At 35.7% G+C, this 14366-nt stretch overlaps 1 protein-coding gene across 1 annotated transcript; it reads left to right on the top strand.

The window, feature by feature from the left end:
• The first annotated feature begins 2655 nt into the window (after positions 1-2655).
• Positions 2656-8408, top strand: LOC112180629 ((S)-ureidoglycine aminohydrolase). The gene is made up of 13 exons (XM_024319186.2): positions 2656-2853; positions 2939-3076; positions 4075-4162; positions 4256-4332; positions 4452-4491; positions 4619-4685; positions 5303-5388; positions 5693-5774; positions 6117-6173; positions 6258-6296; positions 6615-6685; positions 7997-8050; positions 8164-8408. Exons 1-13 carry the CDS (start codon positions 2814-2816, stop codon positions 8231-8233), a joined length of 909 nt encoding a protein of 302 aa, XP_024174954.1. The 5' UTR covers positions 2656-2813; the 3' UTR covers positions 8234-8408.
• The last annotated feature ends 5958 nt before the right edge of the window (positions 8409-14366 follow it).

Raw genomic sequence — 14366 nt, 5'->3', positions numbered from 1 at the left:
TCATTCAGACTAATTTGGTTAGTTATGTCTCTTATTTTTCTTTGGGGATAAAATCACATTATATTTATTAATTATTCTTCTAGAAAATTTCTATTCAAATAGGAGTCAATTAGGTTTGGAAGTCTTAAACTCCCCAGGTTTTAGGGGAAGTTTGCACAATACATATAGGCAGAAAAATCATTCAATCTCTATGCTTTTGAAGAGAAAAAGATTTTGTGCGTCAAAGGAGTTTTTCAATTACATCAGAAAAACCATTAGCTTCATAGAAAGTCATTAATTTACTTGTTCCATGCTTAAGTAAATTGGTGAATCAAACAAACATAGTTTTCATCACCCTTTTCATCCTGCATATCGAATAACCCACACGATCAGTTGGATGTCATTGATTGCAAAGTGATTGAGAGTCGAGGTCAGTGCTTGTCAATCCAAGAAGATTAGTGGAAGTGCTTCAACTGTGGAGAAGAACAACGTCAGTGTGATCAGACAATCGTCTAGAGAGAGGTCTAGTAGGGATAACCAAGGTCAATGCTATCGGTTGTAAGTTAATTGCACTTGTATCTTTCCATTAAGTGAGTTGATTTTCACTAGAGCCTTTAAGTGTTAAGGCCCCGCAGTTGTTAGCTCATGTTAAGGGTTTTATTGCGCAAACAATTCCTGTGTTTGTTGATTGTTGTGTGATTGCTTCTCTTACTTGACTTCTACTTCTGTGTTCTTTATTTTTCTGGGATTCCTTGTCTGCTTGCTTCAATCCTGAAATATAAGTGTTGAGTTTTTGAAAAAGTTGTGGGTTTTATTAGGTCAGCCTATTCACCCAGTCCCTCTAAGCTTTTTTGTTTTATCCCAATATTTTCAATTGGTATCAGAGCCGGTTGCTAAGAGTTTTTAGTTAGATCCGTATAGGGGTCATCATTTGGCCCTTCGACCCTAAGCCCGCCCAAAGCCAGCCCAGCCCATAGGGCCGAAGCCCTACCCTGCCCTTGCATTAGGGCGGGTCGGCCCGACCCTTTCTCAAATAGGGTAGGGTAAGGGCCATGCAATTGAAACCCGGCCCGGCCCTTCGACCCTACCCTTTTGAGCCCGTTAGGGCCAAGCCCGGCCCGACCCTCTAGGCCCGCCCGTTTAAGCCCTAATATTTTCTATTTTTTCTATTTTAAAAATAAATTTCTCTTTTTTCTATAGCATACAACTTATCTCTTTTTTGGTAATTGATTTCCAAAGCTTTATTTTCTTTAATTCTTGTTTCCTTTGTTAAATAAAAATTAATTTAGAGGTTTAGAGAGATAGTTAATTAAATATAACCTCATTAACTAATATTTATAAATGTTATAACTTATAAGTTAATCTCAATATATATATATATATATATATATATTAAATATGATCAACAAAAAACAATGAGTCTTATATTGCCTATATGACCATGGAGCCACATTTTAAGGAAAAAAAGAATAATGTATTTCATTTTGTTAAACAAATTAAAGCCCATTTCGGCCCTATTTGGCCCTATTAGGAAGGCCGGCCCGACCCTTTTTGCCCTAGTGACTCGGGCTTTTCGGGCGGGTAAGGGTTAGCATATTTAAGCCTCGGCCCTACCCTACCCGGCCCTAAATTTTGTTGACTTTGACTAGGCCGATCCGGCCCTACCCTAAGCCCTAAAATTTAGGGTAGGGCTGGCCCTAGCCCGGCCCATGATGACCCCTAGATCCGTAGGTGGAATGGAATTTGAGCATGATCAAGCCTTTGGTTTGATTAATAGTCCTCATTGGTTTGATGGGGAAGACTATTCTCAATGGAAGATCATGATGAGAGCCTTTCTGTACTCTCAAGATGAAAATATGTGGAAGATTGTTGAGACAGGGTGGGTTCATCAAACCAAACCCGAAAATCTTAAGGCTATTGAGTCTTTTAAGGCCAAAATGATCCCTAAACCAAGGGACGAGTGGAGTACGTAGGAGGTTTGTGATTGTAAACATGATTATAAGGCAAGAAATAATTTGTTCACTGCCTTATCGAAAAAAAAAAAAGGGTTAGGATTAGTCATTGTGAAACTACCAAGAAAGCCTGGCATCTTCTTCAGATTACTTATGAGGGCAATAAAAGGGATAATCTATGTGTTGCGTAACGTATGTAAAGGGGTTAGAGCAATTGAAGCCAAACAAAAATTATGTCGTAGGTCTAAAAAAGAAAATTGCAAAGAAAACTAGGGAGTTATTTTAATAAGGACCACTAAAATGATGACTAGTTGATGACTTCTTTGTGAGACTCATTTTTCAATCACATTTCCATAAATCAACCATTAGATGTTTAAATATTCATGTAAAGATCATTTATGTAATTTTTTAACCAAATAAAAAATTGTTAAGGCATTCATAATCATGATTTATCAGTTATGAACATGAATGGTTCATGTATAACAGATTTAGTTCGTCTATTGATTTGATCTAGTTTGATACCATAACGATTAGCAATTTAAAAGAAAATTTTCAGAAATGATATACTCATATATACATAAACATCTAACAGTTGACTTTCTAATATATAAAAAAGTGAGTATCTCAAATCGTTGATTAGAAAGTTGTTAACTAATTCTCATTAAAAGCACTCCCAAAAAAACTAATCTATTTATGCCATCCAATACAAACGTGACACCCGCCTGGCACTTACATACGTGACAAAATCAGGTTACCCTTCCTTCCCTTTCCTCCACCACTACCCAATTCCTTGGCACCACCCCACTCCCCAAGTTCCCAGCTTTACATACCCAATACAAAAACAACGCCAGATCAGCGCGACCCAGATACTCCATTGTCACAATGAATCAAGCTTTTCTCCTCATTCTCACCACACTAACTGGTAACTACCAACCCAACTTTTATCTAATCTTTCTTCATCTTCTTCTGCATGTTTTGCTGACTTTGAGCTTCTCAATCTTGTAAAGTTTCAGGCTTGATCAACTTGGCAGTTGCTGAAGGTGGGTTTTGCTCTGCTGCTCCTTCAATCATCGACTCGGGTTCGGACACCAATCAGCTGTATTGGAAGGCCACCAATCCCACACTCTCTCCTTCTCATCTTCAAGGTCAGTGTGTATAGAAATCTGTATTTTATTTGGAACTATATGTTTTGGGTGATTGTGAAAGTGGGTTGTATTGGTGATTATTGGTTTGTGGAGTAGTCAGAAGCATTGAGTTTTGGGTTGGTTTTTCAAAAACGGTTTAACATGTCTTTTTGGTTGCTGAGGGAAACTGAAGTCCAGTTGTCAAAATCTTGGACTTTTTGTTTTTTTGTTTTTTTTTCCTTCAGTGAACTGATGAGTAAGAGAATGAGTGTTATGCACAAATATGTATTTTACTGGGTGATCACTCAATAAAGAAGTAGTATTTATATATTTTGCTCTTTGATCTGCATTGGTAATTTGACAGGAGAATGTGCAGACACTGTAGTTAATAATGAAGAAAATATTTGAAATGAAATTGGAGTCTGGGAGTTTTGAATTATTGTCTCTAGTGTTGCGGTTTTTGGATCCAGTGGAAAACTCAACGAGACAATGACAGAAGCTTTAGACATTTCTCTCACTTGTTCGACATGCATGTAATATGTAACTAGTTTGAATTCGTTTGTTGGGACTCCATTTTCTAAAATCAGCATTCTATGCTGACTTCTAATTCTTCTTCCATTTCTTTATTTGGATCGCATCTCCTTTGGCCTGTTTGATTTACTATAATCTGTTGGATACATGATTTTGTTGTTATTAGATTGGTTGTTATTAGATTGAGATTAGTAATTAGACTTTTTAGCGGACTCCTTTTCCTCTGTGTAGTAACTTCCATCTTGACTTGGATGGAATTATCCTACAGACCAAATAAAATCCACTGGATGTAAGATCAGAATACAAGAATTAGCAAACAAATAAAGCTGGACTCTTGTAAATTCTATTGTTATTGAGTTTTTGATTCATTGGGAGCTGACAACAAGAGCTCATTTTGTATTACCATTTCTAGCTTGTTGGTTCTTTTGATAACCAGTGCTAATGGAAATTTAAACCACCTGATGTCTGTTTGATTTTTTGCTTCTCAGACCTGCCAGGTTTCACACGAAGTGTCTACAAAAGAGACCATGCTTTAATTACACCAGAGAGTCATGTCTTTAGCCCTTTACCTGAGTGGTACTTTCAACTTGCAATCTTGCATCATGATTTATTTTTTTTTTAAGAAGTTCCTCTTTAATTGCTGTGCGGTAATATTGATTGCTCTAACAGGACCCTGACATCAGGAGCGTATTTGATCACACCTGCAATGGGCTCTCACTTTGTAATGTACCTAGCAAAGATGCAAGGTTTGTTACATTGATATATGGTCAATTTTATCGTGTTCTGTTAATATACAATAGGGCCAAGGAATTTATTAACTGGCCTTTCCTTTCTGATGGTACTGATATATATATACCATGTACAGAGAACTCGCAGTCTGGACTTCCCCCAAATGATGCAGAAAGGTATGGGCAACTTGATTTCCTCAGTGTCTATTTTTACCACATGATAGCAAATTCCTTCTTTTTCAGATTATGATGCAGGATATATTTCAAGCATTTGATTTATATACTACTCTGTCTTTCCTACTAGGTTCATATTTGTGGTTCAGGGTGCTGTGACCTTAACTAATACTTCTGGTATTAGCCAGAAATTAATGGTAAGAAAGCTCTATTGATTTTCAGTGTGAGATTGTTGGATTTTGATGACTAAATGATAAATCTACATTCGTTTTCAACTCTTCAATATTATTCCATTTGATTTCTATGTTACTAGCTTTAGGTGATAGCTGATTTAATATACACTGCCACAGTTTAATGTTTGATTCACCCAATTGCATATTATCTTGGGGCCTGTTTGTTGGCATTAATATTTCTATTTTATCGTCTTTTCTTCAAAAAATAATATATATAAAAGAAAGAAGAAAGGAGAATGGAACGGAGGGAAAGAAGGGAGAGTTGAGAGAATTAAGTATGATGTTGCTAGACAAGCCCTTACTTGTTTGCATCCGCCCTTGTGCTTTTGGCGAATTGATTGTCTTAAATCTGCATCATATTCGGTTGTATATATTGGGTCTTAGGATCTATTGCTGTTATAGTTTGCTAAGAATTTTTAATTTTTATGGTGTTTCCAAATCTTCATTTATACTTTTTTCACTGAAATTAGACCTCTTGTGGTAGAATAACGACATTTCTAGTAATCTGTGAGGTGGGAGTGATAAAAAGTCTGATTTCAGTGGCAATAAGAGGTCTAATTTCTTTCATTTCTGAAACACAGGTGGACTCATATGCTTATCTACCTCCTAATTTTCACCATTCCATTAGGTGTGATGCATCTGCTACCCTTGTGGTTTTTGAAAGAAGGTTTGTCTCCCATACCTTATGATTGTCTGGATGGATTCTCTTCTCATTCCTCAAGTCTTGTGTGATCTCGTGGTATCCTTAACATCGTACACTTAAATGACCCTACATGGCATTAAATTCTATTACTAATGGAATGAAAGCCTTGAATTATGCGACACAGTTTTCTTGATAACGAAACATTACTAAAACAATTATTGTTCTATTTAGGAGATAAGATTTTGGAAATCTCCCTGCCTTTGCTTTCTTTTTGATGACCATTAAGTACTCTTCAAGTGGCTAAAATACTCTCTGATGCTTCCCTTAGGCGTTCCTCTCTGGATAATCTACATACTGAGCAGATTGTTGGTTCAACAGACCAGCAGCCACTCCTGGAAACTCCAGGTGAGGTAAGTACTAGCATTTTCAAGCTTTATGTTCATTCTGGATAAGATGTCAGTTTAGAATAAACTCAGGAAGAGCTATCTATGGCATTTTGCTGTGGATATCTCGGATTCAGTCCTCAAAAATTATTAATGGGGTACATCTCTCAAGAAAATTTTTCTGGTTTTTGCAAATTAGATTATTCATACTTTTGAGAGTCAAACAAATGAAACAACGTCCAACTTTTCCTTGTTGATGCAGACAAATACACAGTTTTCATTTTTTTGTTGTAATCTTTTGTCTTAGATGATAGAATTAAGATGTCTTAGTCTTTTTTTTTCCTTCACTTTTTCTGTAACAATTTTCAGGTCTTTCAACTAAGGAAGCTTATTCCAACTTCTGTATCATATGACTTCAACATCCATGTAAGTAATCATTTACTTATGTCTGGTCATTCTTGATGGTCCTCACAATCTAATAGTGATTAAACATCATTTGAATGTCGGCAGATTATGGATTTCCAGCCTGGGGAATATCTTAATGTGAAGGTACTAGTCTCACCTTGCTAGCCAACTCTATTGTATTCAGTATTCACTATTTGGTCACATTTTGAAACTAGAATTTGGGTAAAATCTCTTTTGGATGGAATTAACCCTGATAGGGCAGGAGATCAGATGTTTGAATAGTATCCCTTAGTCCAGAGTAGTCTGAAGATGATATAAATAACCAATTTGTGTCTACATCTGAATTTCTTAAACTTCCTCATACTTCTCTGATATTTATTTGGTCTCCATCTTGAAAAGGATTTGATGACAAACATGTTAGTTTGGTGTAAAGATTGTGTGTTTGGCTTGTTTGGTTTGCAGGAGGTGCATTACAATCAGCATGGTTTATTGCTTCTGGAGGGACAGGGCATTTATCGGTTAGGTGATAGCTGGTAAGAGTTCCATTCACTGTTGAAACCAAACGAGGTTGATCCCTTTACATGCATTGTTTGGGGAAATCAGGTGTGTGGCCAACTTTAGTTGAGATGACTAGATGAGTCAAAATCAGGATGTTTTAAATTCGTATACAAAAATGCCAAAATCATGACGGGAAAGTTGTTCATTATGCCAGACTCTAGTGCTAGCAGGATTGTCTTAAGGTCCCTTTGTGGAAATTTTCAATCTTTACGTTTTGCAGCTTTTGCTTGACACATATCTTATGTTCTACAATTAAAACTAGCGTGTCATGCTGCAATAGTGGATGTATGTGCTATTTATTCATTGCTCAAGGGCCACATGTCCACTGTTTTGAACTCTCACACCAGAACTCATGGCATGACTAATATGATCTATAATAAAACCAATTGAATTTTGGTGTGTGGGCGCGGGGGTTTTGTTACACACACACACAGAAACTAAACAAACTGATTAGTGCCTCTTGGCACATGGCATCCTAAGTTTGCTTTTCTTGTACTACAAAATTGGTAACAAATTTCTTAGTCATCTATACATGCAAAATCATTATGCTTATTGTCTAACAAACTCTAATATTTGAACATGACCACTAAAGAATCTTTGGTAGAATAGTTTTGGATTCTGTTATGGTACGTATCATTTTATATGCGAGTTGTGCATTAGAGTTTGTAATCATGCTGTGATGGCAAATAGAATCATCAAAAAAATTTCAAATCATGGGACCGTCAGGAGAATGGAGCGAAGGAGTTTTGACAATGTCTATACCAATATCTGGAGAAAGAGGCATTAGAATGGGTGTGGAATATGAATGTGGAAATAGTTTCACTTTGATATTTGAAGTTTACCTACCTTAGGAAAGAGTAAAATTGGCTCTGTGTGGTGCTCAATTATACGCTTATGCCAGAATTATTGCTCATCTCTGATGTAGTGATTTTTTTTCTTCTTGTTGGTCAATTGTGCTCCTTACCAACCTCTAAAATGAGTAAAATCACACTACTATATCTCTAGGTAGATCACTCTTTATACACAGCTGATCTTAAGTAGTTGGCCAGAATACAAGTCCCTGAAACAGCATGTTTGGGTGTAGCCATCACCAGTCGCAACCCTTTCTGATTATTCTTGCCTTTCTCTGCTTATATATTTGGGGTCTGGCATTCTGCTGCAATAAGAATTTCCTGTTGAAATCTTATCACATTTCGACTTATATTGATAATGTTTGGGTCTGGCATTCTACTGCTGCTACTTTAAATTGTGTCTTGAAAATTGCACTTTTATTGATAATTTTGTAGGTACCCTGTTCAGGCAGGAGATGTCATTTGGATGGCGCCATTTGTGCCACAATGGTAAGGGACACAACAAAATTTACTCTGTTTCATATATAAGAATTTCTCCTCTCCCCCCATTTTAGGGTGACCAAATCAATCAAATTTATAAATGTAATTTGCATACATGACAGGTATGCAGCATTGGGTAAAACTCGGTCACGATATTTGCTGTACAAAGATGTAAATAGGAATCCATTGTAGTCATGTGTCATGAGGATGTTTTCGGTTCCATGTTTCTGGAGACAGATCGATGTATCATAAATCATAAGCCAAATTGCTGCCTTCCGTTACCTGTGAAGTGTGAACACTGAACAATACATTGTACATTAATCATTGCAGCAATTATATTCTTCTAGTATTTACTGACTTGAGTATATACATTGTACGTATTTACTGACTTGAGTATATTCATATGATTGATAGAATAGAAATTAGAAAGTTCGAAACTTTTCAACTAGATAAAATGTCGGAAGTCTGGAATTTATATATAGTTGATCGCCTCTTTTTCTGATCAACTTCTAAACCTGTATCATATTGCTCCCCTTCTGATTCTAATGTACGTGCATCCGCAAGAACATTTTGTTCACGATGTATATAAAACTGCATTTCATCAAGAGATTGTGAATGTTTTGACCAAAAAAAGAAAAAGAAACTGCAATTGCTTATCAAGTTCCATTTCCAAACATTATCAGTTTAAGAATTAACCGGCCTTCATACAAAACCTTGCATGTCAGTTAAGTTAGATTGGCATATACACATCAAAATTGAACAATCAATAGTAGACCAGCTCCATGTAATCATACACAAGCTTGAAATCAAGTCGAACTAGTCTATAAATGTATGGAGCTAGTCTATTAATATATCGAGCCGGTCTAGTCATATAACAACATTAATGTAGCGCAGATTAATGTAGCGTTTCAGTTGGGTTCCCAGAAGGCGATGGGACTGAGGAAATTAAGATCCCATTGATGCGTGATTCAAGGCTCCAAGAGGTAGGATCCTCTACTGCCTCGGAAGAAACTGGTATTACTGCAGCATTGCCGCCTAGTATGATGTCATCAGATGAAGACCCTAGTCTGGAGAAGGTGCTCTACAGCGCTGCGAGAAGCAATCGAATGAATCGATTCAGGATTTACTTATTTGCTTGCACATGGGGATGTGGGGTTTGTTTTCTTAACAAGCTAGTCATAAACTACTTCTACGGATTCTTGAGGAAGAACTGTAGAGCTGGTGTTGCAAAATTACATTGTGCCTCACATGAACATCATTGAAGTGGGAATGACTTGCATGGTGTGATTTGTTGGTTACTTGAAGAGAATTGTCCCGGTTATTGATTTTTGGCTAGAAGAACCTCTCCATGTGAGATGTGTAAAAAATAATCATTACACTGATAAAGTTAGTGAATTTAGATAATCAATTACGAGTTACTTCATGAAAACAATTATATTTGGATTGGACTATTCTATAACACTAGACCCTAGCTAATTTACTAAAACAAACTAGATCGTTCAATTAGTATTAATGTATTACACGATAAAAGCTCAATTTTCTTCATTTCTTCACGATTTCGTTGGCATGTACCATACATAGATACAGTGTACTTATTCTATACGTAATGTAGAAGTATTTTACATGCATATGCATCCACATTTCAATCACGTGTAGTCCCATGTAGTGGGCTATTCACTTAATTAACTTATGTAAAAGAATCTAGAATTTCTATGTTTAGTGTGAGGATTTTGACCACGTTTATAATTCAATCTCACTTCTGCTTGACGTACTACTCTTATATATGGGAGCCATTTATTTCTTTCATTCCATAACAACTCAATTCATCACTCTTGCTCCTCTTTCACATATTACTCAGTAATCACTTCGATCACCAAATTCTCAGGATGACTGCAGTTGCTCCCACCACACAGATGAAATTAGGAAAAAAAAAAAAGGGAGAAAGAAAAGAACTAAGAGGAGATTTGGTAACCACAAAATCAAGATAGTTGTCTGAGTTATCAGAAAATTCTAACTTTGAGCTTCCTTTCCATAATATGGCCAACACAATTATTTGGATCATACGTAAAAATAAGAACTCTTAACATAGTTATGGTTGACTTGTTAAGCCCACGACAATTCCAAGATAAAACTCTAGGATTGTGCTTCCTCTTCTCTATCTCCAACAAGATATATTATCAACTCTCAACTAGCTCATAGTTACCTGATAGATCCTTAAACCCAAGGTTGTAGGTCCCCATATTCATTTAACATATTTTTTGGATGATAATGAAACCAATCTTCACTAAAAACGGCATCGATTTTGTCATAACAGATAAGGTGCATATTTTGTTTAAAATAAGATGTCATAAACCATGGCTTTAAGATGCTTGAATCGTTAATCCTACTAGACTCATAAAAAATCTGGTGGTGATCTAATATGAGTCTTTCCTCTTCTTTATAAGGAATAAAGGAAATCCTCCTTTCAGTGTCATTGTGAAACACAAGTTTTACATCATAAAATGATTTGTCCACCTATACTTGAACTCATATTCTAGCATTTTTCTGGCTCATACTTGAACTCATTATGCTAGAACGCTTTTATTATTAGTCATGCATCTCTAATTTCTACATTCTTTGGATAATATACAAGAGCATATATGGTCAACATTTCATTGGCCACCAATTGGTTAATGATTGTGTTTTCCATCATAAAATGATTTGCCCACCTCATACTTGAACTCATATTCCATAATTTTTCTAGCTCATACTTAAACTCATTATGCTAGAACGCTTTTATTATTAGTCATGCATCTCTAATTTCTATAATCTTTGGATAATATACAAGAGCATGTATGGTCAACATTTCTTTGGCCACAAATTGGTTAATGATTGTTTCTCACCATTTGTGGATATGAGATTTTAGACACTTTTCAAAGGAGAAATTTTAAAGCCACAACCTCATCCGATGATTTTTAAGATATTTCCGAGTTGTTTCATCGTTCTTCACCTATTTGTTAATTTTAGCCAAAAAATCACCAATAGTCATTGAGTTAGGAGATGTTTAACACTTAACTCTCTGACTATTTGGTTCATCTTTGTTTACAATGGAAGCGTTCTAGCATAATGAGTTCCTATCAACAACATATATAATGTCAACATATTCAACGCAATAAGCACATATGCATGGAAGTTGATTGACTATAACATCCACCCTAGTATATATTAGACCATTATTTACATATATATGCGTTCCCCTAAATATTATTCTTGAGTCTATTTTAGTTTTCACCGAATAGTTTTCTTATTTATCGAGGAATATTGCAAGAGTGAAGAAAACATCCATTTTGGGTTTTGAAATGAAGAATTGGAGTTAGGAAGAATGACGGTCAAATGTAGAGCAAAATGATAAATTCTAATTTCGGCAAAGGCTTGAACTGATTGGCACTCACCAAAGTTTTGATATCTTTCCCTTGCTCTAATTCCTCAGGGTTGGCCAAATCTTCTCAGCTACCACTGAGGTTGATGATCTTAATAACATCATCAACCACCATATAATTCTTCAAGACTCCCAAGTTCACATGGAATAGGTGATTGCTCAGGATGTATTTGACCGCTTCCATGGTATCTTTGTTGCATAGAATATACACAAGTTAAATTGAGAAAAAGGGAAAGGGGGAGAAGGGAAAGAATAAGAAGAAGCGATCAAAGAAGTACTAACCTTATAGAACTTTGAACCCAAAGTAATGGGTTTCCATAACTATCCTGCATCCCATTCTTATGATTTTTGAACCAATCTTCTGTTAGCAATGCATCAAACCTTTCATAACATATGAGATGCATCCTCTTATCCAAGCAGGATGCGACAAACCACAGCTTCAACAAGCCTGCGTGGTTGACCTTGCTGCTCTGATAGAAGATATTGTCCACCATTTGTTTCTGATCCTCGTAGGAAAGCCATTCTTCTGCCTTAAAATGAACAAATGAAACTCTTCTTTCCTTTCCATTCTCGAACCATATCTTATCATCATAAAACAAGTCATCTGCTCTATAATTGAATTGGTAGTGCACTGGTTCGACTCCATTGATTACCTCTGCCATTACAACCAAATCTGAACCAGATAGTATATAATCTGCTTTAGTAAACATAAATCACACAACGAACTACAGTTGCTCACAAATGATCAAATGGAAGCTACTTTCCATGACCAACATCCAAGAGGAGGAAGCCACAAAAAAAAAAAAAAAAAACTTATATGAAAGAAAAAGCTTGAAATAAACAAAGAAATCAGAAGTATGTGTTGGAAATAGAATACGGATGGAACAACAAGAAGAGGAAAAAACGATGATTTGGTAGAAAAAATAAGGAGGAGGAAGAAGAAGAAGAAGAAGACAATGCGTGATAGGCAAGATCAAGGAAGAATAATGTCTTAATATATATAGATTCATCTTTTGAATTCAATCAAAAAATTACAAGATTACAATAATTTAGGATTACAATTAATATATTGGCTTTTACTGTTTATTGTGCAAAATATATTAAATAAGGGTATGTTAGGAATGAAAATTTTAGGTGTTGAGTCAGCAAAATAAAAAAGGAAATAAATCCAATGTGGCAGCTGAGTCATTGGACCGCGATTAATTAAAAAATTCATCCGGATTGCATCTAATATGGGCTGTGAGTTTTGGACTTAGATCTAATTAACTCATAAAAATAACCAAAGGATACAAACCCAATGGGAAGAGCCCAAAGTAAGGCCTAAATACAAATAACCTGACAAGAAAAATTACAGCTTAACTCAAATTCACATGGATATGGTAAAAGAGTGTAATCCTAAAAATTAATTAATACATCATCTCCTACAATACAACAGCCGTCGCCCAAGCCATTTGCACAGCCACCACCATAGCTGCTGCCCAAAGTCAAAAGGTCGCCAAAAGTGCCATATCAAGGAAATAAAATCTGAATAACCTCTTCCATTACAATATCAAAATACAAATCCAGACGAAATCAAGGTAATGAGATGATAAATTTAAACCAAACCCACATACGTCTCAACTATTTTTGTTTTTTTTAGGGAAATGAATATGATTGTACGAAGACGAAAAATTACATACATCAAAATCTAACTCCGGAGCTTTTGAGTATTTCCAAAACTCCAATTTCAGTAACATAAAATAATATGAAGTTTTGAAATAGCACTATTTTAGTGGGTTCAAACAAGTACTTGAAGGGAAAACGGAAAACCAGAGATTAAACATCGTTCATTTCATGTCTCAACTGAGTCTCAAGGTTACAAGATATAGGGATTGAACTCAATTCATGACAAAAGGAGAAGCTGACATGTGTCATGCAAGACCACAACATTCTTGTAACTATTAGAGCTATTCTTAGACTAATGGAAGAGCATACAAAGCAAGGTTAGAGTAGAAGTAACAGAGGTGGTCTTAGCAAGTCCCGCCCCCTTGAATCACAAGCCGCCAATGGTTGCCGAAATCAAGAAATCTAGCCATTATGGAATGGGCCTCTTCCCAATCGCATCCTCCTTCAGCAGCCCAGACCATTGAATTAGTCATTGTGTAATGGGCCTCCTTTTTCTTATGGACCACAGACATGTCCAATACTCTTAGGCCCCGTTTGGATGGAAGGAAATCATGGTATGGAATGGGAATTAATTTCATTTTCCATTTAGATGTGTTGTTTGGTTGTAAATAGAGATTGGAAAGGAAATCAAAAATGAGATTTGACTGGAAATTGACTCCCTCATAAAACTTGAATTGAATTACCTAGTTAGGGGTGGTATTCTAATTCCATTTCTCCCTGTCAAAGGCAAAATTACATAAATTGCCCCTCTAAAAAAATTAAATTCCCCCGCCATTATTTTTTTTGGGACCATAGTTCCCGCTATTAGATCAGCATATAAGATATCGCATAACCCTTCTTCTCCCTACAACTGCCGTCGTCTTCTTTTAAGCAATTTGTCGAAGTCTTCTACTAACAAAGGTAATCTTCTACATAATTATTTTTGTTATTTTTTATTTTTTAATATATTCTCTTCAAATTCCTTTCTTCTGCTCTTCAAGGAAGAAGATGATACATCAAGAATCTGATTTTCTTCTTTAGATCTGAGCAAACAAGATACAAGTTTTTCATTTATGATTATCTATTGTTTTATGTATGTTTCGATCAATTTTGTGGGATTGCTATTGGATTACGAATGATAAAATACATGTTTCAGTGAATATGAGTTCTTATTGGTTGTTGTGTTTGGTGAAAAGTGAGTTCAAAGGTCTTCTCTCTGTTTTATCTGTTCATCTGGAATAATTGTACCTATTTTTTTTTGTT

Source organism: Rosa chinensis, chromosome 7 (genome assembly GCF_002994745.2).
Source record: "Rosa chinensis cultivar Old Blush chromosome 7, RchiOBHm-V2, whole genome shotgun sequence".
NCBI lineage: Eukaryota > Viridiplantae > Streptophyta > Magnoliopsida > Rosales > Rosaceae > Rosa > Rosa chinensis.
Note: the sequence above shows the minus strand (reverse complement) of the source record. Positions and strands in the feature narration are given on the sequence as shown.